General features: G+C 40.2%; 1 protein-coding gene across 1 annotated transcript in view; it reads right to left on the bottom strand.

Annotated features, from left to right (window-relative positions):
• The window catches only part of ITPR3 (inositol 1,4,5-trisphosphate receptor type 3), a 244458-nt gene that overhangs the window by 20027 nt on the left and 210601 nt on the right, over nt 1-13830 (bottom strand). Inside the window, exons 50-55 of the mRNA XM_075853510.1 lie at nt 12277-12449; nt 11439-11603; nt 10677-10857; nt 10380-10487; nt 7664-7785; nt 5477-5642 (exon numbers count right to left, since the gene is read on the bottom strand). Of these exons, the coding sequence (XP_075709625.1) occupies nt 5477-5642; nt 7664-7785; nt 10380-10487; nt 10677-10857; nt 11439-11603; nt 12277-12449 (915 nt within the window). The remainder of the gene's footprint in view (nt 1-5476; nt 5643-7663; nt 7786-10379; nt 10488-10676; nt 10858-11438; nt 11604-12276; nt 12450-13830) is intronic.

Raw genomic sequence — 13830 nt, 5'->3', positions numbered from 1 at the left:
GAAGCTCCTGTCTATAACATAGAAAGTGATTCACCATTTCCAGCAGCTGCTTATGACTTTAATATCTATCCAAATTCCTTAAAGCGGATCTGTCATCAGACTATGCCACTTAAAAAGGAACATTTAAAGAATACATCAGATTCATAGTATTCATAGATTTATGAGTAGGCTGTATTCATGAGGGAAGCACCCCCCCCCCCCGTCTCTCCTACCCCCCTCACAGTGATTGACGGGCTGCTGTGTATGAGGAGTGATCCTCTCATGAACTCACTGAGGGAGCACTGTATAAAGGTTGTGCTTGATGGGCTTACGTCTTTTCGACCCAGTAATTTTGTAAATATGCCTGTGTCTCCATTACTTTCTGTTTTTGGTAAATTGAAAAAAAGCATTTATACAGTGACTTGGATGTTCAGTTTTTTTTCCCCACAGAAATCATTATTAATTGATAAAAAAATGTAATAAATGGCACCTCAAGACTATGAAATTGCATATTAAAACTGGATGGATTTCCCTTTGGTCGTTATCCAATCTGATTTTTTTTGATTGTCAAAATAAACACAGTGGAAACAGATTCGACCTAATGACAATAAACAAGCAAGTCGCACATAGCAACATAACAAACCGAATGGAATTAAATAGGTTTGTTAATTAACTGTTACGCTGCCTGGTACCAGCTGTCCACATTTATTTCCTTCCAACTTCTGGTTTTCACAACAGACCAATAACCAAATTGAATTTAGTTTTCTCTGCTTCTACACACACTTCAAATCAGGCTAGACAAAGAATTTTTTTTTTTTATAGTTCAATAGTATGCTTATTGTAAGATGCCCTCACAGTGGATACGGATTCTTTGAAGAGAAAGCAGATGCACTGCTGCCATGATTTTGGCTAAACTACAGGGCAAAAAAGGTAATGAAGTATAAAGCAAATTAACAGCTGTAAGTATTCCAATGTAATTTGTATTAAAATTGGAACTATATGTAACAGGTAGTGACAGCATTATAAATGACAAAGACAAGGCTTCGGGAAATATGCCCGGGTGCTGGCAGGGGCTATATTGAATGCTAAATATGACCAAAACTTTATTTTTAATCCCAAACATGACAACATTCTTTCCTGAGATTGTACTAAATTTATAAAAGTAGTATATTTCTGTCAGATGTGTCCTTACCAGTACATGAAAAGTGGAGAAGAGCAACAACAAGCAAACTCCTGGAAACAGATGGCTCAAAATGAACCTAGCTACAACAATATAATCTTCTTCCTTTCATAAAGGGATTAAGACCAAGAAGAACAATGTCCCACATTTATTAATAAATATTTATTTAATTTACATTCAATGATGTAAAGACTTAAAATGAACTATTGACTTAATGGTTAGCTGACTCCTTTCTTAAATTCCAGTGAATAAGGCTGAATGCTACATCAGTCACTGTTCCCTATAAGCTGCACAGAAGCGCGGCCACGCATCTTAAAAGCTATCCCTGCTCAGGAAAAGTCTTCTCCCGTTCCTTAATGAACGGCCAGTGCGCTCCTGAAACACTATGCCCAATAATTGAGACAACTTTGTGGCTATATAGTTAGAGCAGTTCCGTCCTCTCTATCCCCTTCCTCCACTCAGCTCTATGATCAGTGCAGGGAGAGAACAGGAAGCTGAACGATCAGCATTCAGCTTCCTGTTAGAGCCTGGGCAACGCTGCAGCCTAGCGGGATGACTAACCCACCTGACACCAGCTATGAAATATTAAGCCCTTCACTGCTCTCCACCAGGATTGTAAAATTAACCCCTTAAGTGCCCTGGACCCCCGGGAGTTCTGACATTAACCCCTCAGTGCCCTTGACCACCAGGGATTCTGATATTAACCCCTTCATTGCCCTAGACACCAGGTATTCTAACATTAACTCCATCACTGCCTTAGACCACCAGGTACAAGTGACATTAACCCTTTCACTGCCATAGCACACCAAAAATATTCACATTAACACCATCACTTCACTGATGATTATTAGGGCCGTGTGCTTTAACATTTATTTGATGCGGTTCTGTATTGCCGGGCTTAGGCTCGGTTCACATCACATCAGAGTCTTCCATCAAAGGTACATTTCCTGACGTATGCCTGTGATGGAAGACATTGGCATGTCACTCTAAGGCCTTATTCAGACGAACGTGATATACGTCCGTGCAACGCGCGTGAAAATTTTCACTCGCCTCGCACGGACCTATGTTAGTCTATGGGGCCGTGCAGACTGTCAGTGAGTTTCACGCAGCGTGTGTCCGCTGCGTAAAACTCACAACATGTCCGATATTTGTGCGTTGTTCGCGCATCACACACCCATTGAAGTCAATGGGTGCGTGAAAATCACGCGCAGCACACGGAAGCACTTCCGTGTGACGCGCTTGATTCGCGCAAACAGCAGTAAAAAGTATGAATAAAAACATACAAACAGAGTGTCATAATTAGAGATGAGCGAACTTATGAGAAGTTCGGTTCGGCTGGTTCGCCGAATTTCACGAAAAAGTTCGATTCGGACCAAACTAGTTCTGACCGAACCTGTAATTTCCGTGCGCCGAGCATGGTACTGTCCAGGGTGCTGAAAGAGTTAATGGGCTGCACTAACTCTTTCAGCAACCTTGACAGTACCATGCTCGGCACGCGGAAAATAGAATTTTAATGTAATAAAAAAATAAAATAAATACGTTCATACTTACATTCCTCCTGTCCGGCCTCCAGCGATGATGTTTCATCCATGTCGCCGCTGCAGCCAATCACAGGCTGTAGTGGCGGTCACGCACGTTAGGATGACGTCAGAAGGCCGGCCTCCAGGGATGACGCTTAATCCCACGTGACCGCCTCTGCAGCCAATCACAGGCTGCAGCGGCCTCTGCAGCCAATCACAGGCTGCCGCGTCAGGAAAGAAGGTCGGACTGGAGCAAGAAGAGGGACTCGTCACCAAGACAACGACCGGGTACATATGAAATGTTTTTTATTTTATTTTTAATCAGCAGCCTCTTTTCTCTATCAGTGATTGATAGAGACAAGTGGCTGCCGATTAGTATAATATTTTTGTAATGTTTTTTCTGCCCGCCCGGGTTCGGTCAAAACGTGTTCGGCCGAACCCGGTGAAGTTCGGATTCGCTGCAAACCCAACTTTTCACGATGTTCGGACTGAAACCGGGTTCGGTTGTCCCGGTTCGCTCATCTCTAGTCATAATGATGGCGGCTGCGCGAAAATCACGCAGCCACGCATCATACGCGTATGACACACAGAGCTGTTAAGTACCTTTTGCGCGTGCAAAACGCCGCGTTTTTTGCGCGCGCAAAATGCACACGCTCTTGTAAATCTGGCTTAGGGTCCCATTGTGGAAAAACATATACCTCGTAGTATACGTTTCTTACTGAATTCCTCTCTATGGAGTCTACTACGCTATTCCATACAGTAAAAACAATGCTATACAAACATATACCTCCCCGACCATATACGTATGCCAAAATGACACTCTCAGTATAAGTCGTGTAAGAAAGAAGAAAAAACATATTTAATAAAAACTGTTATTTACTCATGGTTACTCTCACATATCACTAAACCTCATTCATACACACATTTTTTTGTCGAAGTCACAAAACAATGTACTCATACATAGAAACACTTATATACCAACACTCAGCAGATCTAATATCACACACAGTGACCCACATGTAGCAATCTAGGAATTTTTCCTGTCCTTTTTTTGTGTTTGTTTATTTGGACTATTTACAACAAATGTATCTAATGTTGCATCACACTTATTAAATTAGTTTATATTGGAAAAGGTGTGGCTATTTTGGTATAAATTTGTGGCTCACATTTTAAGCCAGCCTGCTTCAAAACAAAAATAGTGAAGGCAGGGAATATTATTGTACCCCCAGAAGAAGCCACGGGATGAAACATGCGAAACATGCGCCAGGGTCTGAAGTGGAGGCATATACGGTTATTTTATTATATCATCCTTAGGTTGGTATTAATATTTATATTCGCGTCAGTGATTGCTCACCACCTTTCTTACCCATTAGCAAAAACTAATTGGTGCTACGAATTGCTTTATGTTGAATGTGTTGTGACATAATGTCTATTTCCTAGGTGTGTTAAACTATTCTACTATTTTGCTATTGTGGGTTATGTTGTGCACAGTTCTTGTGGCACAGGCCTCCCTTCTATGTGTTTTTAGTTTTTTTTTTTTTTTCCTTTTTATAGGGTTTTGTACATGTTTGTTTTGTCTTATTAAAGACTGATTATTTTGATGGTATACTGACTTGCATTATTTTTGCTATAAAGGGATTCTAGGTTTACATGGTTTAGGATATCCCTATAGCTAGTGTGGATTTTAGGATCTTACAGTATGATGTGTAGGTATGAAACGGTTGATACATGTGGCCCAGTGTATATATTTAGCTTTATTCCATACTTACTATTAGATTTTAATGCTATATTTTCAACTGTGCTGTAGGATTAATGCTTCATTTTAGTTGACTTTGCTCAGTTTTTTAATTCGGTCTCATAAACAGAAACTTGATAGTTGAATTATACACTTCTATTAATCATCTATTTGTGCCACTATTGTGACTACAAAAAGCAGGGAGAATGTCTGCATCATTCGGTGCTTACTGCAGAGTTCTCATTAGTCTACTAGTCAACATACAATTCCAGGGGAGACTGAGCTGCAGCTCAGCACAAGTCGTTGGCAGACGCTGCCTCCCCTGGGCATTAGATCAGCCCTAGTTGGGAATCTTGGTCCGATGCCCCAGAGAAGACGCTGTTAAAAAGAGCTGCTGCTACCTCTCCTTTTAACGTTGAATGCCCAGTATTGTTCAGCAGTAGTTATTTTGTTGCTTTGGAGATGGCTATGGAGAGAGCAGAGCGCCAAGTAATTTCTCTTCCTCCATGAAACTTTCCCAAGCCACTAGAATGCACTACCTTTGCATTCCAGCCCTTGCAGAAAAGATGTATTGAACTTTTTTTTCCAGCTAAAAAGTGCAACTAACATTCAAAACATAATAAATATATTTTATTTAATATATTAAAGTTTGTATTGACTCTAAAGTCATGATAGTTTAATAAAATGGTCATGAATGTCAATGCTGTTTAATGATTAGACAAGATTTATTCTGTAAGATAATTGGATGTACAGATATATATGATCTAAAATATCCAGGCCTAACAGATAAAACTGGCTTTTCATTACCGTTAGAATCAATTATACAGCATCTACTAAACAGAGAACCAAACTGACGTTTTAGAAGAAAAATACAACAGAAAGTTTACATCCTGCAGTCTCCTGAATCATAAATATGACCTGGATTTTTCTGTTGCCTTTTTTAATAGCAGAAATAATGTAGGAGCTGGTGACAGTTGTTCTAAAACATAACATGGGAAGTTTAAATCGCAATCTAATTCTACATCATGTAAACTCCATTCACTGAGATATGTTGTTTCTTACCACAAATAAAGCAGGTCGTCTTCAGGACCTCTTCTTTCTTTTGTTTCTCACTCCTCAAATCAGCAAATGTGTCAATTATAACACCAAAAATGAGGTTCAAAACAATGATAATAACAATAAAGAAGAAGAGGAGATCATAAATCACACGGGCTGGAAACAGGGATTCCTGTTGACAAAGCACAAAGTTGTTCCCAATCAAATACAAGAAATATATGAATATAGCAGATTGTCATAAAGCGTACCTCCAATTCTAAACAACTTTAAAGTGTAGTTAAAATGTAACAAACTTTTGACATGTCATAGTGACATGTCAGAAGAATTGATTGGTGGGGGTCCGAGCACTGAGACCCTCACCAATCGATAAAACGAAGCAGCTGAAGGGCTCGTGTGAGCGCTCAGCTACTTAATGTCTTTTCGGCTTTTTCCGGAAATGAATGTATTGGAGTACGGACTCAATAGAAAGTCTATGAGCCTCTACTCCGATACATTTATTTCTGGAAAAAGCCAAACAGACACGAAGCGGCTGAGCAGTCACACTAGCGGTTCAGCTGCTTCGTTTTAGCGATTGGTTGGGGTCTCAGTGCTCGTATTCCCACCAATCAAAACTTCTGACAAGTCACTATGACACGTCAAAAGTTTGTTAAATGTTTAGCTACACTTTAAATAAATCAATAGTACAAGTAAAGATAAGAAACTTTGTAATATACATTATATGGACAAAAGTATTTGGATACCTACACATTACACCTACAGAAGCTTTTCTGACATCTCAACCTTAATTCAATAGGCATTCCAGATAATACTGCTTCCACTCTTCTGGGCAGGCATTTTACCAGATTTTGGAGTGTGTCTGTGGGAATTTTCCCCCAATCATCCAGAAGAGCATTTGTGAGGTCAGATACTGATGTTGGATTTAAAGGGCCTGGATTTGCAATCTCCGTTCTAGTTCATCCCAAAGGTGTTCGATGATGTTGAGGTCAGGGCTCTGTGCGGGCCAGACAAGTTCTTCCGCACCAAACTCACCCAACCATGCCTTTATGAACCTTGCTTTGTGCACTGGGGCACAGTCATGCTGGAACAGAAATAGACCTTCCCCAAGCTGTTCCTACAAAGTTGAAAGCATACAATTGTCCAAAAGTCTATGGAGAAGGGCGGGGAGGAGAAAACTGCAGAAGCAGACTTGCCAACAGTCTCCTATATATAGAATACAAATAAATTCATTTTACAGCAGTAAGGAGGATTGTAGCTGAGAAACCAGCACTGGAGTGAGGTAGCAAAACACTTACTAGAAGCAGTATGGAGGCGATTATACAGCAGTAAGGAGCAGTGTAGCTGAGAATCCAGCACTGGCGTGAGATATTAAAACTCTTAACCAGAAGCTGTTGCCTTTCCGTGTCTTTCTCTCACTCTCCAGCTTCCTCCTGCTGCTCCCTCCCCTCTCCATAGACTAGTATTGGCAGTTGTGACCTGATGTCTCAGTGGAGCTTAGAAACCGTATCCTCTCTGCATTACTGCTCTATGGATTCTATGAGTGAATTCTGAGTGAGTGAAGAGTTAAGAATACAAGGGGTGGGGAGAAGAAAATGAACCTGATAAGTGGAGAAAGACGCATTTTCTCTAACAAGATATATACGAAAGTTTCTTACATTCGCCTGTACTATTGAGTTATGCAAAATCATTTATAACCAGACGTAGGCTTTAAGTTACTAACACTGTGGGGCAGAATAATTACACTATCTAAGTTTTAGACAGTGTAAACTTAGACAAGGCAGTTAGAGTATATGCCAAATTGATCAAAGTGGTTCATGATGTATGATAAATTTGGCGAATCTAGCTAGACATGTTAGACACTTTTCTGTTCCTAATACCTCCTATTGATTGGCTTTGTTTATGGTAGTTTTTGGTGCCAAAATGTTGGCGCATGGCCACGCAGTTCAAGCCATGCCCCTTTCTGATAGGCTACACCCTGTTCTGCTAAGCCAACCCCCATGGCGAACGCGGCGCAAAAAGTGTCTAAAACAGTTAATAAATGTGGCGCACAGCATGTATGCCAGAATTCTGGCCCAATTAGAGCCACGATTCTGGCAAATTTTCAATAGTTAATCTGCCCCAGGAGTATATCCATAAGCTATATTCAGAGACAGAATCATTGCTTATTGTAAGTGTAGTGAATTTTGACTTTCTTACTTCTTTAGAGGGTTTTCTCAAAATGTCTCCCACACCTCCTCCGTTCCGCAACCCATGATTAAGAACTGTGACAATACACATAAGCAGTGTATCACAAGCTCTCTCTGTGTCATCGTCCCCATCTAAAAATAATTACATGTATATAAAATTAAAGATAGAAGCAAAATATATATGTCAATTATAATTATACATAAGCAATTCGGTCTGTTTATTAAAGCCGATCTGTCATCATACTATTCTGCCTTGTTTAAGGGCAGAATAGTAGGGTGACAGGTATTATTGTGTTGTTTAGCTAACAGAAGTTAGAGTCCGCAGTATTTAAGCGCTCCCCCTATGTTCTCACCAGTGACTGATGGCTGCCATGCATTTACATGTGTACACAGATGCCATCAATCACTGTTGACATAATCAAGGGAACCTAAGGCCGGGTTCCCACGGGACGGATAAGCTTCAAAAAACCACACACCGTATCCAACCTGGAAGCCGCAGTGCATTTCCTCCGAATAACGCACCACATTTTTTCGGACGGAATTTCCGTTGCGGGAACAGCGGTAAAAACTGCTCATACTTATGTATGTCTTTGTTATGGTGACGCGTCCCTCCATCACAGTCCGGTCCGGCCTCCCTGGATGTGACCTCTGCAGCCTGTTATTGGTTGCAATATGGAATGTAACGTCATCCCAGGAGGCCGGCCTCTGACATCTTCCAGGCTGGCCTCCTGGGATGATGTATCATCCCATGTGACCACCGCTGCAGCCTGTGATTGGCTGCAGCAGTCACATGGGATGCAATGTCATCCCAGGAGGCCGGACTGCAGGAAGGAGGCGACGTTCTGGGTAAGTATTTTCATAGTTGCGATCTTTGTGGCGTAATCGCTGTGAATACGACGCAAAAGTGGCAACACTGGGCCTTCTGTTGTGGGTTTTGCATCCCCATTGAATTCTCCTGGGATGATGTTTAATGCCATGTGACCACCGCTACATCCTGTGATTGGCTGCAGCGGTACATGGGATGAAACGTCATACCAAGAGGCCGCGCTGGAGGGAAGAACACAGAGTATGAGATTTTTTGCGGCGGAATCGCTGCGAACCCGCCGCAAAAAAATGCAACGGCTGCTATTTGTTGCAGGCTTAAAGAGGCTCTGTCACCAGATTTTCAAACCCCCATCTCCTATTGCAGCAGATCGGCGCTGCAATGTAGATAACAGTAACGTGTTTTTTTTTCAAAAACGAGCATTTTTGGCCAACTTATGACCATTTTTATATTTATGCAAATTAGCCTTTCTTAAGTACAACTGGGCGTGTTTAAAGTTAAGTCCAAGTGGGCGTGTATACATCTGGGCGTTTTTACTTGTTTTACTAGCTGGGCGTTGTGAATAGAAGTGTATGATGCTGACGAATCAGCATCATCCACTTCTCTTCGTTATCACCCAGCTTCTAGCAGTGCACAGACACACAGCGTGTCCTCGCGAGATCACGCTGTGACGTCACTCACTTCCTCCCACAGGAACTTAATCGCGTCGGATGAGCGAGGACACGCTGTGTGTCTGTGAACTGCCAGAAGCTGGGTGGTAACGAAGGGAAGTGGATGATGCTGATTCGTCAGCATCATACACTTCTATTCACAACGCCCAGCTAGTAAAACAAGTAAAAACGCCCAGATGTACACACACAATACACGCCCAGTTGGACATAACTTTAAACACGCCCACTTGTACTTAAGAAAGGCTCATTTGCATAAATATAAAAATTTACTTCACTTCTTTTTCTACTACTTTCTACCTGGAAAGTGTTACCTGAATGCCAGTAGTCACATGATGTGGGTCACATGACTGTCCATTCATGGGTGCTTTTTTATGGACAAATCTGTGGGCTATGCCATTTTATTTATTTTTACACAGAGACAACTGCACTGATATAAGAAAGGTATGTGAGCAGAATTTTAAATACAAGTATATTCGAAATCTCTATCATTTCCTATTCTATGAATAAAGTAATAGATAAAATAAAAAGTGGACAACCCCTTCAAAAGCAAAATCCCCAGTAGAGGGCCTAGATTAGGAAGAGTTTGGCGACTTCTTTATATAGCCACTGCAGGTAATACTCTCTAGCTGTAGAGGGCTTTGAAATAGCTGGAATAAAATGTCAAACTGTATTATTGCAAGAAGGTTGTGCTAAATAAAGAGTCAAACAGTAGAAGCACCTAATGTCATTGTCAGGAAAACAAGGCTTAGTAAATGGCAAACTGGCCAAAGATTTTGTTTTTATTTCTGTTTTTTATGTTCAGCCCAGTTATTCCACCACTGCTGGAGTAGTCTGTGTTCTTGGTGTGCCTGTCTAGCACATGGACCCCTATTTGCATGATGATGATGTTGATGATGATGATGAAAAACCTTCACTAATCTGAACAAATTGATGCAGTACTATAAATGGGAGATTTTGCTACTTCTGTTTCTTCGCAATATATTGTCAGTTTTCTTTGCAAGTTATACATATATTGCATTCCCATTACACTATACAATTTTACACAGTCTGCAGTTAAGGAGTATGCATACACCGTTAAATAGTTTCCAATGTGCCTAGGGAAAATTACTAAAAGGCTGAAAGGAAAGATACAGAGGTATATTGCATGTCTGAAAGTATTTTGGATTGTAGAAGAATGCAATAAGAAGTTTATAGCAGTAATTTGCGCTACATCATCATACAAGTCTATTTACCTTCAGCATTATCAAGTACTGTAACCTCAGAAGTGCAGTCAGTTTGGTCCTTCCCACAATATTCTGCAAAAGTGTTTGATTTCATTGATTGAGACATTGTGAGGGGAGCTGTGAAGAAACAGACTCATTTGGATTACAGCCCGTCAGACTAAGATGCAGTCATTTATAATGCATAAAAACAATGTTCATGAATAAAGCATTTATATTGACGTGTATAAAAAAATTATATTATTATACAAATGACATACTATGGCTATCCTCCTGAACTGCAGAAAGACTATTTCCTCTACAACTCACCCTGGGGAAGCCGATCCACTTCCATAATGAAGTCATCTTTCAAGAAGAGGAAGCCCACAATGGAGAAGAGGTAGACCAGGATCAGGGCAAGCAGGGCAGTCAGGAGAATCGATCGGCCATTTCGTGTTACACTCTTAATCACATTAAATAGTGTTTCTTCACGATATACCAGGTCAAACAGCTTAAAGGTGAAGGAAATTAGAATCAAATTAAGTCATATTAAAATATCAGCAAATGAAAAATCAACCAAAACACAATATAACATATTCTCGTTGCCTTGAAGATGTAAATAAGATTGGCTTTCATATATTTTTTTAGTTCAGCATCCATGTGCTTTTAATGATTTGGTCTCTTTCAGCTGCTTTATGAAGTCCCAAAGGCAATATCACAAGGTTTTCGAGGAGTAGACTAGGATTGCTTAATAGAAAAGCATTTACAAGGGAAAAAGGAGAAGTAGTGTAACTTATGTTAAAGCAGTGATGTCCAGTGTAATAAAATAGCGGTGTAGACTTTTTGCTGACCTACGTGATAGCAACGCTGATGCTAAACAGTTTAATGTATCACTATGTATTTACAGATCTGGTACCACACACATATACTTCTTTGTACAAGAACATGTCTCAAAGATGTAGCTTAAGCAGTAAGTCACAACCATGGCTACTTCTAAACCCATAGGTCTTACAGCCAAATTATTGCATTCAGAGATAGGAGAAATACAATAATCATGCTTGTATGTGGTTCTTCCCAAAACCAGTCACTTACCAAGATGCTGTAAAACAATTCATTAGCGAAGATTCCTAGAAAACTGGTAAGAATGTAGGCCACATGATAAAGAAACTCCATATCCATTATCATGGCCTTGTATCCACGGATGAAGGTTCCTCGATTGCCCACAAAACTAACCACAAAAACAATTTTGTTCGTCAGCTGTTGAGAATAAAAGTATAAGTATTGAGGGAATGAAATATGTTGTGGTGTAAATAAATATAGAAGTAGTAAAAGGCTTGTTCTACATACAAAGCAGTGTAAGACATCCTAGAAAAAGAACAGCACAGAGATTACACATGCAGTCAGTAAGAAAAAATGGTTAAACATTGTCTTCTTTAGACTAAAGATTCTAAATTTAGATGATAAAAATGTCAGTATTTTTTCTTCATTCAAACAAATAAATATGTGTAAGGGAATTAACAAGAATAGTGGCTAAATCTACATTAAAAAATAAATGAAAGTTATATTGTTCTTGGGATTTGGACTGACATGACCTAGTGTTCCCTGAATGGTACAACAGAAAATGTTCAGCTAACAATGAGGTACTTTTAACCAGCAACTGAACTTCGTGCCCCACATAATCCAAGATTACAATGACTTGGTGAACCTATAACAAGCTCATATTGCTTGTGCCTGAATGGAAATACTCGCTAAAGGACTGAAAATATATAGATATGCCTCTTAATACTTCTATTCCAAGCACAGACTGCGAGTCCACCATTACTCAAAATTTATTCTAGCTATCTGTACTTGCTGTGTGCAATATTAAAGGGTAATAGTGCTTTCTGTAATTGACATGTACTTTAGAAGTAAAAAGCACATGAAGCCTTACATTCAGAGCTCCCAGTAAGTAGAGTGTTGGACCGATTCCCAGGTAATAAACGGAACGCAAGATCAATGCCACAATAAGTGGCCGTAGACCATAACGCTTTGTGAATAGAGACATAACTGAGACGCAAACCATGGCCCAGAAAAGAAGAGAGATAAGGGGTGAATCCAATACTCCTAGGAGAAAAGAAAAAAAATCTGTGTTAGGGAGCAAAAATAAGATTTACTTTATAAACAATAAGAGAGACAATAATGTTTGTTTCTCTACATTTCTTTAACCCCTTTCCGCACCTTGGCGTACATGAACGCCCAGGTGAGCAGTAACTTCGCGCACCTGGGCGTGCAGTTACGTCCGCGCTTTAACAGTTAACCGCCGCGCGGCGCTAAACAGCAGCGGCGGTTAACTGTGCAGGGTGTCTGCCCTGCTCTCCCCGTTGCCGATCAGCGGCCCGTCGCCGCTGAAATTGGCAATTAACACCTTAGATGCGGTGGTCGATTGCGATCGCCACATTGAAGAGGTTTAGAGCAGATCGGCAGCCCCCCACATGCATTTGCGGGGGCTGGCGATCCTTATCACGGCAACCAGAGGCCAGACAATGGCCTCCGGGCTGCCATGTACGGAAGCCTCGGAGGAGGAGCCTCCAGGCCGGTCCTCCGATGCTTCCTGTCAGTGTGACAGTTACGTCACAATGACAGTTAGAACACATTACACTACGTGTGTAGTGTAATGTGTTCCAGCAGCGATCAGAGCTGCAAGTCTAAGTGTCCCCTAGTGGGACAAGTAAAAAAAGTAAAAAAAAGATAATAAAAATGTTTTTAAAAAGTGTAAAAATAAAAGTTAGCAGTGACAAACAAAAAATGCTTTTTTTCCTATAATAAGTCTTTTATCATAGGAATAAAATGAACACGTTAAAAAAAGTATACATATTTTGTATCACCGCGTTCATAACGACCCCAACTATAAAGCTGTAATATTATTTTTCCCCGCACGGTGAACACCGCAAAAAAAATAAACGAAAAACAATGCCAGAATCACAATTTTTTGGTTACCACCCCTCCTAAAATATACAATAAAAAGTAATCAAAAAGTCGCATGTACGCCAAAATACAATACAAACAACAACCCGTCCCGCAAAAAACAAGCCCTTACACAGCTTTTTTGACTGAAAAATAAAAAAGTTATCGCTCTCAGAATATGGTGACAAAAAATCATTTATTTTATAAATAAGTGATTTTATTGCACAAACGCTGCAAAACATAAAAAAATTATATACATATGGTATCGACGTAATCGTATCGACCCGCAGAATAAAGTAAAATTGTCATTTATAGCCCAGGGTGAACGCCATAAAAAAAAGAATAAAAAACATTGTCAGAATTGATGGTTTTTGGTCACCTTGCTTGCCAAAAAATGGAATAAGAAGTGATCAAAAAAATTTCTGGTACCCCAAAAAGGTACCAATGAAAACTACAGATTGTCCCGCAAAGAATAAGCACTCACACAGCTCCGGTGGAGAAAAAATAAAACAGTTCTGGCTCTCAGAATATGGCGATGCAA

This window comes from Rhinoderma darwinii, chromosome 2 (assembly GCF_050947455.1).
Source record: "Rhinoderma darwinii isolate aRhiDar2 chromosome 2, aRhiDar2.hap1, whole genome shotgun sequence".
NCBI classification, from domain to species: domain Eukaryota; kingdom Metazoa; phylum Chordata; class Amphibia; order Anura; family Rhinodermatidae; genus Rhinoderma; species Rhinoderma darwinii.
Note: the sequence above shows the minus strand (reverse complement) of the source record. Positions and strands in the feature narration are given on the sequence as shown.